We start from the raw sequence: 13,797 nt of genomic DNA, 5'->3' as shown, positions 1-13,797 counted from the left end.
AATGACAACCACCGCGAACTCCAGGTCCCACTTCCCACCTTCTCTTCTTCTCTTTAAACCACATGCCATTGCTCCAAGAATGGCTCACTTCTATCTGACAAGGCACTCTGCATCAACACACAAAATGGGATGATTTTCAATCAGGCAAAAAGATTGGTTTAAATGTATACCTGCCTGAAGCCTGAAGCCTGAAGGCCCCCCTTTGGAAGTAGTTTCTGTCACCTTTCTGCAAGAACCAATTACGATAATTTAAGCCCACATTCTCGCCCATTGGCTCTCACTTCAGACCCTCACGACTTCTAAGGCCTTTTAAACGCATCTGTACATACCAAATGAACCGCCATCGCCCTGAGCGATGGTGTGAGATATCATATATATATTTCTTTGACTTCTATACCAAAACATGCTTCATATTTATGGAACTGTCTTTATAGGGTTCATGTTCATGAGGTACATGGCTGTAAACTCAAAACAATTATAAGGGGACAGGGGAAATGAAAGCAGCAATAATCCGAACTCCATTAGCTGGCCCAAAAAAATGAAAAAAACGATCTTCATATCAATAAATTCTTTTCATTACAATGAAAACCCAGTATAAGCATCAGGTGTCTTCTCTCAGTACATGCAGTTAGATGCCAACATAAAATGTGTAAGAGAAAATTCAAGAAATGGTCTTAACTTTGAGGTGGGGTGGAGTGATGAACCAGCACTCCATTATCAAAAGGTGCTGGTTCTGTGTTTGTGAGATCATCCGTTACAACTGGCAGACCACCATTCTCAGCATTTTCCAAAGCATTATCTGCATCGTTGCCTGCCCCTGCATTTTCCGTCCGGACTGGCCGGAGAAAGCCCTGCAATCTCAACATATAGCCCTGGCTGGGAGGTTGGACTCTCACATAACGAGTGGCTGTCACCACACTAGCAGATGATCTTTCTGAATCGGCCCGAAAATGGGTCAGCGCGCTAAGGTCAAGGTTTGGGAAGACTGAGCAGCGGCAACGAGGACATTTCACATTCAACCGGAGCCACTCATCAATGCATTCCACATGGAAATTGTGAGCACAGGGAAGGCCACGAACCTGCATCATCAAAAGTTAGCACGCAGTAGTGGCATACCTTCAAAATAGTGCAGTTTTGAGTCTGATTTTCTTTTCTTTTCTTTTTGGTTATGTTGGGTACTTAGAAAATACTAAGAAAAAAAAAATATAAAAGAAAATAATTTTTTTATGTTTGATTATCTTACAAAAAAATATCAAAAAAAATTAAAATTAGTTAAAAATTTATATATTATTAAATTATTTAATCTTTATATAGATGAGTTAAAATAAATAAAATGAATTTAAAGTAGTAAATACAAATTATTTATCAACTTTTAATTTATTTTTTATTTTTCTTCACTTCTTATTTCCTTCTACTTTTTCTTTGTATTTTCTTTTCCTTACATTTTCCCTGAAATTTTCCGAGAACCAAACATATCCTTGTGTCACTAATTTTCCTTCCTTTAATAGCTCCACCTGCATCACTTTTGCAGCTGCATCTCGCTCAGCCAGCATCCCGGACATAAGAGAATTTGTGTGGGGTTGCAACCAGTATAAAACCTTCTATTAAAGTTGAAATTAGTACATAAACTTTAATGGTTTGTTTGGAATTTGTTCTTGAAAATGACTTTTTTTTTAAAAATAAAAAAATTGAAAGTAGCCTTCCAAGTTAAAAAAACACGGTTTGACAAATTTTTTTTAAACTAAAAACAGGTTTTTAAAAATAGGATTATTTTAAAGAATAAATTTAGGTTTTCTCGAGTGATTCATTGTAGACTGTTTGAAAAAATAATTGAAAATATAGAAAATACTTTGGAAACTTTTGTATTATACATAATAACATAGTAATACCTTGATAGAAAATAAGCCAAGAAAACTGTTTTCAAATTTAAGTTCTCAAACAGAATTTTCTTCTTCAAAACAACTACGAATTGTTTTTACAACTATTTCCAAAAACCGTATTTTAAAAATATTGCCAAATAGCCACCACATTTCATTTTATTATTGAAAACAACATAGAACTATTTTCAAAAACTATTTTAAAAAATATTGCCAAATAGACTCCACATTTTCTTTTTTGGTAAATCCATAGATGATAACACAATGAACTAGGTAAGTATTTTACCTCATTTCCCACATGGAACTCTTCTAAGCAGATGGGACATTCACTGCAATCAGTTGGAACTGCCTTCAGCCTGAACTTTGGAAGTTCTTGAATAAGAGCCTCCACTGCTTCCCTCTATTTTCCAATTTAAATAAAAGACCAGTCATGTAAGAGTGATAAGTGTTAACCACTAAAAGAGAATAGTAAATAATCCATCATAAAAGAAAGTAGCATCATATGCCCCATTAGCATTGTCTATTCATGGTGTATGGAGGACTCTTAACTTCCTGTGTCTGATCATTATCCAACCATTCTAGGATTGCCACTCCCAAATTTCTTGTCAATATCTAGTGCAGTGCCAGTCCAAGCACTGAGTTTGTTTAAATTGCTACCAGTTGCCAGTAAAATACAGAATTGCAAATCATGGGCCAGACTGATCCTAACATCAAATATTGCAGAGCAAATACCCAAACCATAGGAAAGAAAAAATCATACTCCAAAATAGAGAAGGGGGACTAGTTCTAAGCCCTGTTAATATATTCACAGTTACCTGAGTTGGAGTCAAGTAAAGGCCAGGATGGTATGCAGCAGCATCTTGACCCATGCCTCTCATCTCCTGGCCTGCAGCTTCAAAAGCCCAATCTGGTACCCTGATCATGTCCACCAAAACCTGAAGGAAAAATTCACAGCAAATGTCTAGTTTAAGAACCAGCAAACTGAAGTAAAATAAAATGTAAAACAATTGGGAACCATTTTAGTGAAAACAAAAAGTTTCATGCAGTGTTGTCAATACTCAAATGTAGACAAAACATATTGAAATACATCAAAGTGATTTTCATATCAGAAAAATGTGTTCATATTTAGTCCAAGAACCAAGTGTTCAATAGTTATGACAAAGGTTTACTTCCCAAAGGAACACTTCAACGACAGTCAAAAGGTAGAGGTGTCTAAGAAGTTTATTCCACTCTATTGTTGGATATGTATACTGATACACTTCCATTCAGAAGAAGAAGAAGAAGAAGCTTGATATGAGTTCACTTAAAATGGTCCTAGTTTCTTTCCAAACCACAAAAAGAAAATTTTCAAAATTTAAGTGGGTAAAAAAACTCTCAATATGTCTACAGAAGGATTAGCCATGGGTATAAACATATTTACTTCATCATGACCTAACTCTAACAAGTAGACTAAACTCAAAATGTTTGACACATCAAGGGTGCAAACTTCTTTCTTTATCTTCTTCAATATCTTAATGTTCATTCTACCAGAATTGCTTGCATGATTATAAAAGAATTACTCTATTTTGATATTAATCATAAAACTAGAGTACTTCAAATTTTTTAAACTTAATATGGATCCTATGTTTAATCCAAGGATCAATTGCCAAAACCTTAAGAAAATGATGGTATAAAACAATATCTTCAGGGTCCAGCGAGCATTGCAGAGCTCAGTGAAAATCTAGAACTCACCCCATATTCTGAAACAGGAATCCCTTGTTGAGCACGTAGTAAGTGTGCTTGTCTTCGTGAAAACCACTGGAGAAAAAAGTTCAAAAAACACAGATGAAAAGGCATAAAACTTGCCACAAGCAAATCATCTTAGAACTATATTTCTGGCAGGTAGCCCAAATTAAGGATGGCACTAAATAGGAGACGGAAGTGAAATACTCTCACATGCCAAGAGCAAATTGAATTGAATTTAGTGATACCATACAGCAAGACTAGAAAACACCAACTAACCTTCCCCATGGACATGCAAGCAATGCAAAGGAGTCCACAATAGCTGAAAAGCAACCAAATAAGGAAACCCCATTTCTGACCTTCTTCAGGTAACTGTATGCATTCCAACACATTACATCCATCTTTTTTCCCTTTTTTGATAGGTAAATGCAAATAATATTAATAACAATGGCCACTCAAGAAAAACATGCGAGGAAGATCTTACACAGTCTCTTGCCCTAGTGAACCACAGAGTACCAATTACAGTCCAAGCCCAAAGAAAGGGATAAAGTAGCAAAGAAAGAATGGAAAGAACCACTATTCTTCCACAAAAGCGAGCATATCTCTGCTGCCACCCAAAATCCCTAAAAGCAAATAAAATTGAAAAATAAAGAACAATCCGTCATTTGCAATTCAGGAATATACCAAACACCCTTCAAGAACAAAGCAAAGAAACAAGTAAAACCAATAATGCCACTCTAGAAAAAGATTTAAGGAAAAACATATGTACCTCATTTAAATTGACAATCAAACAGATGCAAAGAAAGAAATTATAATTATTTTTTTTTATTTTAATTCACATTTCATTAAGAAGAACAAAGTTGACTCTAGAAGAATGACTTCTCTCACATTTTGCAAATTACTCTTACAGTTGAGCAACATCCAGGCATTTCATTTTTTTTCCCCTCTTATGCTTTATGGACTTGGACCAAATTGATAGACAAAATTTACCAAATCCTCCAGAATAAAAAACAGAGCTGAAAAGATGTCAAATAAAACATAAACCCCATAAAGCCTGATCTCAACTGTTCCAGTCAGCTACATAAATTCTGCACATATGGGGTCCTTTTCAGTCATATCATAGGCAAACATGCCTTTTTTCCAGCACTTCAACACATACTTTCTTTGTCTTCTCTAGTCAACATAAACCATAGGCAGCATGTCTTCTCTATTGTTCTTTTCCTTCTTAAGAAACCCACGATTTTAACATGGAGTAAATCCAAAAATCTTATTCTTTGGATAAACTTTTGTTCAATCACTCTCTCCACCAATGTTTTATAGGAAAACCCACATGTTTAATATAATGATGACTAGTTTATCATCAGAAATCTCCTTTTTTCTATGAATTTATAAGCATTAAAATGCAGAGTGGAATAACTCATTCAACATTAGTTAATGGAAGATGCAATACGAAAATGGCAAGGACCTACACTAACAAAATTACCATAGTTCCCCTGTAACCATAGTGATTGGATCAATAAGCTTCAGTAATCAAATATTGTTCTAACTTAAAAAGGAGGCCATGACTTCAACAGAAACACTCCCAGATATGTGGAAGTCCTTGCAACCACAAGATTTTAGATTATTTGATTTCATTAATATAAGGAATCTGCAACTCCACTAGGTGATATTAAATGGAACCCACTCATTGTTTTTTTTTTTTTTTTTTTTTTCTTTTTAATCTTTTGATAGGTATATTTTTGTCCCCATTGGGACTTGAACCTAGAACATCCCTCCTCAACCCTTTACCACTTGGGCCAAATCTCAAGTGCTAAAGCCCGTTCATTGTTCTCACAAACTTAGGTCTGTACGAGATGTCATACACCAGAAGGTCTCTCTCTCTATTGAACACACGGTCCTCTGCAACATTATTTTCCACACAGCACAGGCAAAAGTGGCATACACCCTGTTAGTTAAAGGCTTGATACATTTCCTAAAGTACCAAGGCTACTTAGTGGGAAGGAAGAAGAAGGGGGTGGCCCGGGTGGGGCGCTGTATTCATACCATCTATGGTTGCAGATGAGAGAAAAAATACATGTGAAAAATCAAGAAAAGCCAACATAAAAAATGATGACTGGTTCCAGATGGTTGCTGCTATGTGCATTGAGGCAGTAGGATCCAAGTGTTCAAAATAAGGGGGAGGCAGTCTTTACTCCACCTACAGGTCAGGATGCCTTTTTTCATTTTTCTTTTTTCTTTTTTCTTTCAAAGTAAAACATTAATTTTATAACTAAAAAGGTACTGATTGGTTCACAGTTCTTACTGACCTGCCTTTTTTCTTCTTCTTTTTTTTTTTCCAAAGAACAACATTCATTTTATAACTAAAAAGGTACTGATTGGTTCATAGTTCTTATAATAAAATGAAGTCAATTCAGCCACATAGCCCAAATTTCTGGGTTTCTTTGGGACAATGTTAAGTAATACACCAATAGTCTCCAATTTCCATTATTACATTAATAGAAATAAGCACATAAAAAAGAAAGATGAGTAGACAACACAAATTACAGGAATATCACTGTTAGATATTAGGATTAAAGCAGTGTGGCACTGAGGATAGATTCAAGTGGAACAGTCCATCATTTAGATTGTCATATCACTCGCTTGCAGCTCATTCCAGTATAAGGATTGTTCAACAAATGTGAATTTCATGTCCTTCCAACAATAACTATTGATACACACACGCACACCCCACAAGTATATACATGGTTTGGGTGATGCATTCAACCGTTAGAGGAACTCTGTTAATCTGGCACGATTCGTTCGTGGGTAAGAAGCAGAAAAAAGTTAAGAGTTCTGCTCCTGTGTGTCTGTCCTGGAAGCTATGAAAGGAAACAAACAGAAGAGCCTTTGAAGATTCTGAGCAAACACAACAAGCAATTAAACTCTCTTTTATGAATACTTTTTTGGAATGGGTTAGATTGTATATAGATGAAGTTCCCATGACCATGATTGGCTTTGTAGGCTAGATTAGTTCAAAGTAAGGACAACGGGCGAGGGGGTTTGTTTTTTGTTCTTTTCCTTCTCCTTCTGTTTGTATTTGGGTGACATACATATGCTTTGCATGTACTTTGTCGCACATTTGATTCAGGTGCTTTTCTTATTCATATATGTTTTCTTCTGTATTGCCTATCAAAAAAAAAAAAATACCACGAGTGTATAGAAAGTTGACAACTTAATTATTTATGTTTACTCAACATAGTTAACAAAGGCTGATTCTTTTTTTCATTAAAGTAGAAGCTGAGAGTGATGAACTCTAAACCAGAATAACATATTCATCTCATGTTTAATAGTAAGCTCAATGGAATAAGATAGGAGGCCTTACAAACCCATTCCAGCAGCAAGCCCATTATCTACAAACATCAAGAGCCGAAAAACAAACACAGTGGTATAGTCAACCTGGACCAACAACAAGATGTGAACAAGAAAATTTTATTTTTTTTCAACAAGCTGAAGTACAAATAAATATTAAATCACTTTCCAATCCTTAAAATTCAGAATCGAAACGTACCATGATCCATATATGCAACGGATATGTACATAGATCGTATCGCTTCCAATTGATTGCTACAATTATTCTAATAGTTAATATTGTTAAAGAATATACATAAATATTCATTCCTCCTGTGGTTGTTAAGAAAATTTAGGAAAACAAAAGAAACTACACTAGCTGAGGGAAAAACCCTCCCCCTACCCTAGCCTATGCAAATATTTGGCTCTCTCTGAGATTTTCCATTTTTGTTGAACTAAAATGACAGCAGAGCAGGATATTAGAAACGCTTATACTCTTTTCATTTCCTCCATTTTCTCGTAAAACGAACAGATTGTAAAAGGAGATCCTAATGTCAAATCACAATAGAGGCAAAAAAATTCAAGACCTAAAATATTCTATAGCAATGGGCTTACGAAAACGTACACAAATGTTAACAAAAACTGAGAATAAGCAACAAATTGGTTCCCAATTCAGAGTCATCAAACCTAATTGAAAGAATTTAAAAAAAAAAAAAATGTGAACGAGACCCTCGGAAATGACTATCAAAGGATACACACTAGTAGCGAGCATCGACAAGAAAAACCCATCATACCTGCAAGAACCAAAACGGAATGATACTACCTCAAATTTCGGCACACTAATCAACCGTCTGGTTTCAGAAAAATTACAGGAACAACCAAAAAAATTTAAAATTTAAAATCTCACAAGAAGTCAGTACTCAATTTTTCTTCTTGTTTCCCACGCTTTCTCAACAAACAAACGGAAAGGGATATAAAAAATAAAACTCACCACTTGAAATCTACTCCTCGGATAGCCATTGAGCAGGGACTATTCCGAAACCCTAGACTGTGCCCAAGATCTAATCCTCATTTCATGAAACAAATGCTTGATTCAGAGAACCGAATCGTCCGCGAATCTTTTTTTTACAAAATCTCGATTGTGACAGTGCGAGAAATGTAACAGTTGAGTTAGGGAGAGAAAGTAGAGAGAGCGAGAGACGGAGAACTGTGGGGAGAGTGAAGAGCGGTGACAGAGGCTTAAACGGAGTGTAGACGGAGGTGGTGCCGTTACTTGACGACGTTAAGACAAGGGTTGGCTTATACGTGACGGAAAATGGCTTGGGTACGATACGAAGAGGTGCAGAGGTTGGGGCCCAATTTGCTGTAAAAGGCGCACACGGGGTTCGTGTGTGGCTCAGCTTTGTCTGCCGGGACATTGTACGGACGCAAGTGGGTGACACGTAGGACATGGTTGCTGACGTGTTGGAATTAGGTTCGCTGACCTGGGGGACATTTCATGAAACTTTTTATTTTTTAAAATTACCGGACGATTTTTCAATGTACATCTCCATGCAATACTACCAGATAAGAAACAATTTATCATTAATTTACACAAAGGTGCATCATTTTGAAAATTGGTGATTGATTTAAGATAAATAAATTCAGTGGGATGTCTAATTGCCTATTGACTTTTATAAAACAAGACATTTGTGCATCAAAATAAATCAGTATCTTAAAAGAAAAGAAAAATGCTATGTGGATCACTAGGTAATAAAGTTAATATTATATATAATTTTTCATTATTTTATAAAAAAATAAAACAAAAATTTTTAAATTTTAAGCATTTTTAGGTATTTGTGTTTAAAAAAATATTATAACTTCATGTAACTCTGTGCATATATTTACTCTATAATAAAAAATCTAGATATCAAAATTAAAATAATTATATTTTAATATTTTATAAAAGAATTAATTGAATAAAAAAAATAAAACTATGAAATGTACACTCTAGAGTTGTATTGAAAGATTATTCCAAATTATGTTTGATTATTAAATACCATTATTGATATTTGAAAAGGCCATCAAAGACAAAACTTTAAATAAATATGAAAATTAAATCCCATTGATAGTAAGGCTGTGTTATTGAAATTTTTTTGTTTAATTAGCATGTTATTGATAATAAGGTTGTGTTATTGAAATTTTCTATTTAATTAGCATATTGGCGAGTAAGATTGTAACTAGTGTTGGTGCATGCTTAACAATATCATTTTTTACTAGCTTCGAAAGGTGAGTGTACTTAAAATAAGGTGTGTTCGGATTGTTTTCTAGGCAAATTCCTTCGAAACTTAAGTTAGTTTTTTTTAAAAAAAAATTGAAGTTAGTTTTTGGAAGAAACGAGTTATGACTTTTTTAATAAACTTTTGTCATATTTGAATTTAATGTTTAATGACTATTTATTTTGACAAAGTTACAACATTTCATGTACTTTTTTAATGCTTTAAATACTAATAATTGACTACACGAAAAACAACTTTTGGACGTAAAGTCAAACGTTTATATTCATGATCGCTTTTATCGTAATGGTTCAAAACATTTATTATTTTACGCAATGAATATAGATACGGTCCAAATAACCCTTTGTCCGTCATATACGTGGACCGAAAATGAATTTATACTTGGACGGATGCGGATCCTATCCCGACACTATTATTCAGAGAGCACACATTCAAAAGGGGGTTGGCTTAAACTAAACTACCTCCAATAGTACTTTGGAAGCTGCAAAGGGCATATATATCTAGATAGCTCGACAATAAGAATATAAAAACATTTGATGTAAGTCACCCAATCTATATCTGCCGACCTTGGACATTCCGTCAGCTTTGCTGGCCCTCTGATGCTACGCCAACACATACTTCCACAGCTGACCTAAAAAAAAAAGTGGCCACTGGGGCTCCAGTAATCCGATTAGCTGATGCATGGCCTAGAGATATCTGTCATGTTAGAGTTTTATCTTGACACGTATTTGAGTATTTGCAAGGCATATAGATGTATTTGTGTAACGCCCAAGTTTTCTTTTTAATGGGTAATTTAGGAAATTCTTAATAATAATATTAAATTAATTAATTAATTAATTAAATAAAATAGAAGAGGGTGAAAAAGTAATTTTACGAATAATACCCTAGGTATAAATAAAAAATTCTCTTCTTCCTGTTCTTTTTTTGAATCGTATTCCTGTTCGCAGAGAGTTTTCAGAGAACGTGAAGTTGAGGTCAGATTTCAAGGTTTGAAGAACAAACCTCTATAGGTAAGTTTCTAACCCCTAGATTATTATTTTAGATTCATTAGTTAATTTCAAACACATTAAATATATTTTTTGGAAAACCCCAAATCTAGATTAGGGTTAGATTATTTTTTTAATTCGTTTTAATATCAAATAGTGAAAATTTAAGATTTTGATTTATTATTGGAATTGGGGAGATCTTAAGTTTTTTTATTAAAAAAAAAAAAAAAGATTCCTGTGAAGATTTCGATTTAGATTAGGGTTAGTTTATTATTATTATTATTATTATTTCGTTTTAATATCAAAATAGTGAAAAATTTAAGATTTTGATTTATTGTTGGAAATTGAAAATTCTTAAGCTTTTAGAAGAAAAAAAAAAACCTGGAAGATGCGTGTGCACATTGTAGAATTGGAGAAAGAAAAAAAAAAATGGAGGACGCGTGTGCTCAGTGGAATTGGAGAATGAAAAAAAAAAAATAATATAATGGTGTGGGTGTGTGTACGGATGGAGGAAGAGTGCTGTTAGTTAATATATATATATATATATATATATATATATATATGTCTATTGTTTGTTGGCAATAATGGGGTATTGTTGGAAATAAAGTTTATGTTTAAAAATAAAAATAAAAATGAGAGAATAGAAGTTTTAAATAAAAAGGAAGTAAAGTTTTTTTTTTATATTATAATTATGAGCGTAAGTTAATAAATAATATAGAAATTAATTATTGAAATAAATTATAGTTTAATTAAGTTATGTCCCAAGAAATAAATTTTAAAATAAATAAATAAATTCAATTTTATATGAATTAGAAATTTATTAATTTTTAAAATATGAATAGATTAAATTACCTTTCATAAATATATAAAAAAATAATAATAATTTGAATGCCTAAAATTTTAGGATTGTCAAACCTATAATTTTAGATAAATAGTAATAATTGTTCCTCTTATGTTTTGTTAGGTGAAGAGTAGATTTTCAAGATTATTTTTCTCCAAAATTTTTGAGGACTTTTTTTGAGGTAAGGGAAGTTAATACAATATTTATAAAATTAAATTATTTTATATGTTATTTTGAATTGTGGAAAAGAAAATGATATTTTGTTACCATGCATGGATCAAACTGTTTTGCACTAAATATTATGTTGGAATATTTTGTTTTATTTATGACACAAAATATGGAGATATTATGTTGTGTAAATTTGAATACTTGAACAAAAACATCACTCTGGTTGATTTGGCCCTTGTCAACGGGATATAATAATTGACTATTCGGCCCTGTCAACGGGATATAATAGTTGACATTTACATTTCATGGTGGGAATGTAATTGATTTGGACCCCAGTCTCTAGGGGTTTGGTTAGAGGTTACTAGTACTAATAGTGTTTGGTTCCGTCCACCAGGAACAATTTGAGGCTAGCCACCCATTTGAAAAGTCCCACCTAACTGGGCATTTGATATTTGATAACCAGAGTAATGAAAATTGAATGAATTTGATTGAATCTTATGTGAAAGTGTTTAAATTTGATATGAAAATGGTTGGTTGAATTTTGAATATATTGGTATTTTTAAAACTCTGATATTTGATGAAAAAAAAAATGATATCTCCTATTTGAAATGAAAATATTTGATCCATGAACTGTATTAATATTCCTTATTGGGCTGTGAGCTCATTCCCAATTGTTGAAAATTTTTCAGGTACTCTTAGTTCGGGTGAGGAGTGATGGCTGGGCTGAGGAATGGTCATCATTAGGATTCGATTTAGGATTTTATGTTGGATTTTGTTTAACTGTTAGTTATGTTCATTTGGATCCTTAGGTATTTGGGAGTTATTTGGATATTGATCCTTCAAATTTTATGTTAGATCAAAGTTGAATTTTGGAGATTTTGAAATTTGTTCTAGTACTTGAATTGTTTAAGTTTGCAAATATTTGGACAATGAATTTTGGATAGTGGATGTTTTAGTTTTGAAATTGAATTTTGAGGATTTTAGATTTTGTTCCGCTACTCTGAACAGGTATTTGGTAATTGGTAACTGGTAACTTCCAATTACAAGATAATTGTTTGGGTCAGGTTACACTGTAAGCCTTCGGGTTTAAAGTGTGAAATGACCGTCACGCCCTTGGAGTGGGTCTTGGGGCGTGACAGAGTGGTATCAGAGCACTAGGTTTTGATCTTGATGGGAATTTGAATTGGTTTAGATTGGGGATAGATGAGTGACGCATTTGTTTAAGTTTTAGTTTCATTTAGTATAAATTCCAATTCTTTCTTTATTTGGAAATTTTCTAATTGGTTCTTTAATGACTAATTTAGTTATGCCTTATTATTTTAGGACATCATGCCACCAAGAAGAGCAACTTCTTCACAAAACAGTCAGGCTAATAATGATGTACCTCCAGTTGAGGGTTTGCCTCCTGTGAGTGCAGAAGAGATCTATAGGTATCTTGGGACACTAGCTGGTTTAGTTGAACGCCAAGCTCGAGCTGTTGGGACTAATGTTCAGGGACAGTCTTCATCTTCTAGGGGTAGCTCTTTTGATGACTTCAAGAAATTGGGTCCTCCTTACTTTTCTGGTGCTACAGATCCCACAGAGGCAGAGGCTTGGATCCTTAAGATGGAGAAATTCTTTGGTGTCATAGATTGCTCTGAGGAGCAAAAAGCCTCTTATGCAGCTTTTATGTTAGATAAAGAGGCAGATCATTGGTGGCGTATGACTAGGAGACTTTTGGAGGATCAAGGACCCATAACATGGAGACAATTTAGGGAGGCTTTCTACAAGAAGTATTTCCCTGACAGTGTTAGGCGGCAGAAGGTGGGAGAGTTTATTCGTTTGGAACAGGGGGATATGACTGTGGCTCAATATGAGGCCAAATTTACAGAGTTATCATGTTTTTCCCCACAGTTGATTGCTACAGAGGAGGAAAAGGCATTAAAGTTTCAGGATGGATTGAAGCCTTATTTGAAGAACAAGATATCTATTCTGAAGCTTGGTGTCTATTCAGAGGTTGTTGACAGAGCCCTTATAGCAGAGAAAGATAATAAGGAGCTTCATCAGTATAGGGAACAACAAAGGAAGCGAAATAGGAGTGATGGTGCTCATGGTAATCAAGCACAGCGAAGGTCTACATCAGGAAGAAATCAGAATAAAGGGAAGACAGCGCAGAATTTAGATGGGGCTTGTCCTACTTGTGGTAAGAAGCATGGGGGTAGGCCATGCTATAGAGAGACTGGAGCTTGCTTTGGTTGTGGGAAGCAAGGACATTTGATCAGAGATTTTCCGGAGAATAGGAAGTTCATCACTGGGAAGCCTAAAGAGGAAAATAAGGAGGATAAACATAAACCCAAAGCCCAAGGACGGGTGTTTGCTATGACTCATCGAGATGCTTAGGCCACTTCTGATGTGGTGACAGGTACTCTCCGAATCCACACCTTATTTGCTAGAGTCTTGATTGATCCTGGATCAACACACTTTTGTTTCAGTATCTTTTGCTGGTTTGTTGGGTTTGCCTGTTGCTAGCATGGACTTTGATTTGATTGTTGCTACTCTTGTGGGAGATTCTGTTGTGGCCAATAGAATGCTTAGAAATTGTATTGTGATGATTGGATATA

The 13,797-nt window shown here is 34.2% G+C and overlaps 1 protein-coding gene across 2 annotated transcripts; it reads right to left on the bottom strand.

Annotated features, from left to right (window-relative positions):
- Nucleotides 1-539: 539 nt before the first annotated feature.
- Nucleotides 540-8,167, bottom strand: LOC100260484 (E3 ubiquitin-protein ligase SIS3). Of its 2 annotated transcripts, XM_019226471.2 has the most exons (11): nt 7,918-8,167; nt 7,682-7,720; nt 7,147-7,213; nt 6,961-7,034; nt 4,084-4,222; nt 3,879-3,971; nt 3,609-3,674; nt 2,693-2,812; nt 2,164-2,277; nt 1,443-1,601; nt 540-1,079 (listed from the first exon to the last, which is right to left on the bottom strand). In XM_019226471.2, exons 1-11 carry the CDS (start codon nt 7,944-7,946, stop codon nt 675-677), a joined length of 1,305 nt encoding a protein of 434 aa, XP_019082016.1. In that variant the 5' UTR covers nt 7,947-8,167; the 3' UTR covers nt 540-674. The 2 variants fall into 2 exon arrangements, with proteins under 2 accessions (XP_019082016.1, XP_002282957.1); XM_002282921.4 differs by lacking the exon at nt 1,443-1,601 and having other exon boundaries at nt 7,918-8,162.
- Between the last annotated feature and the right edge of the window lie 5,630 nt (nt 8,168-13,797).

Source organism: Vitis vinifera, chromosome 17 (genome assembly GCF_030704535.1).
Source record: "Vitis vinifera cultivar Pinot Noir 40024 chromosome 17, ASM3070453v1".
Taxonomy (NCBI): Eukaryota; Viridiplantae; Streptophyta; class Magnoliopsida; order Vitales; family Vitaceae; genus Vitis; species Vitis vinifera.
This window is presented reverse-complemented; position numbering and strand designations above follow the sequence as displayed.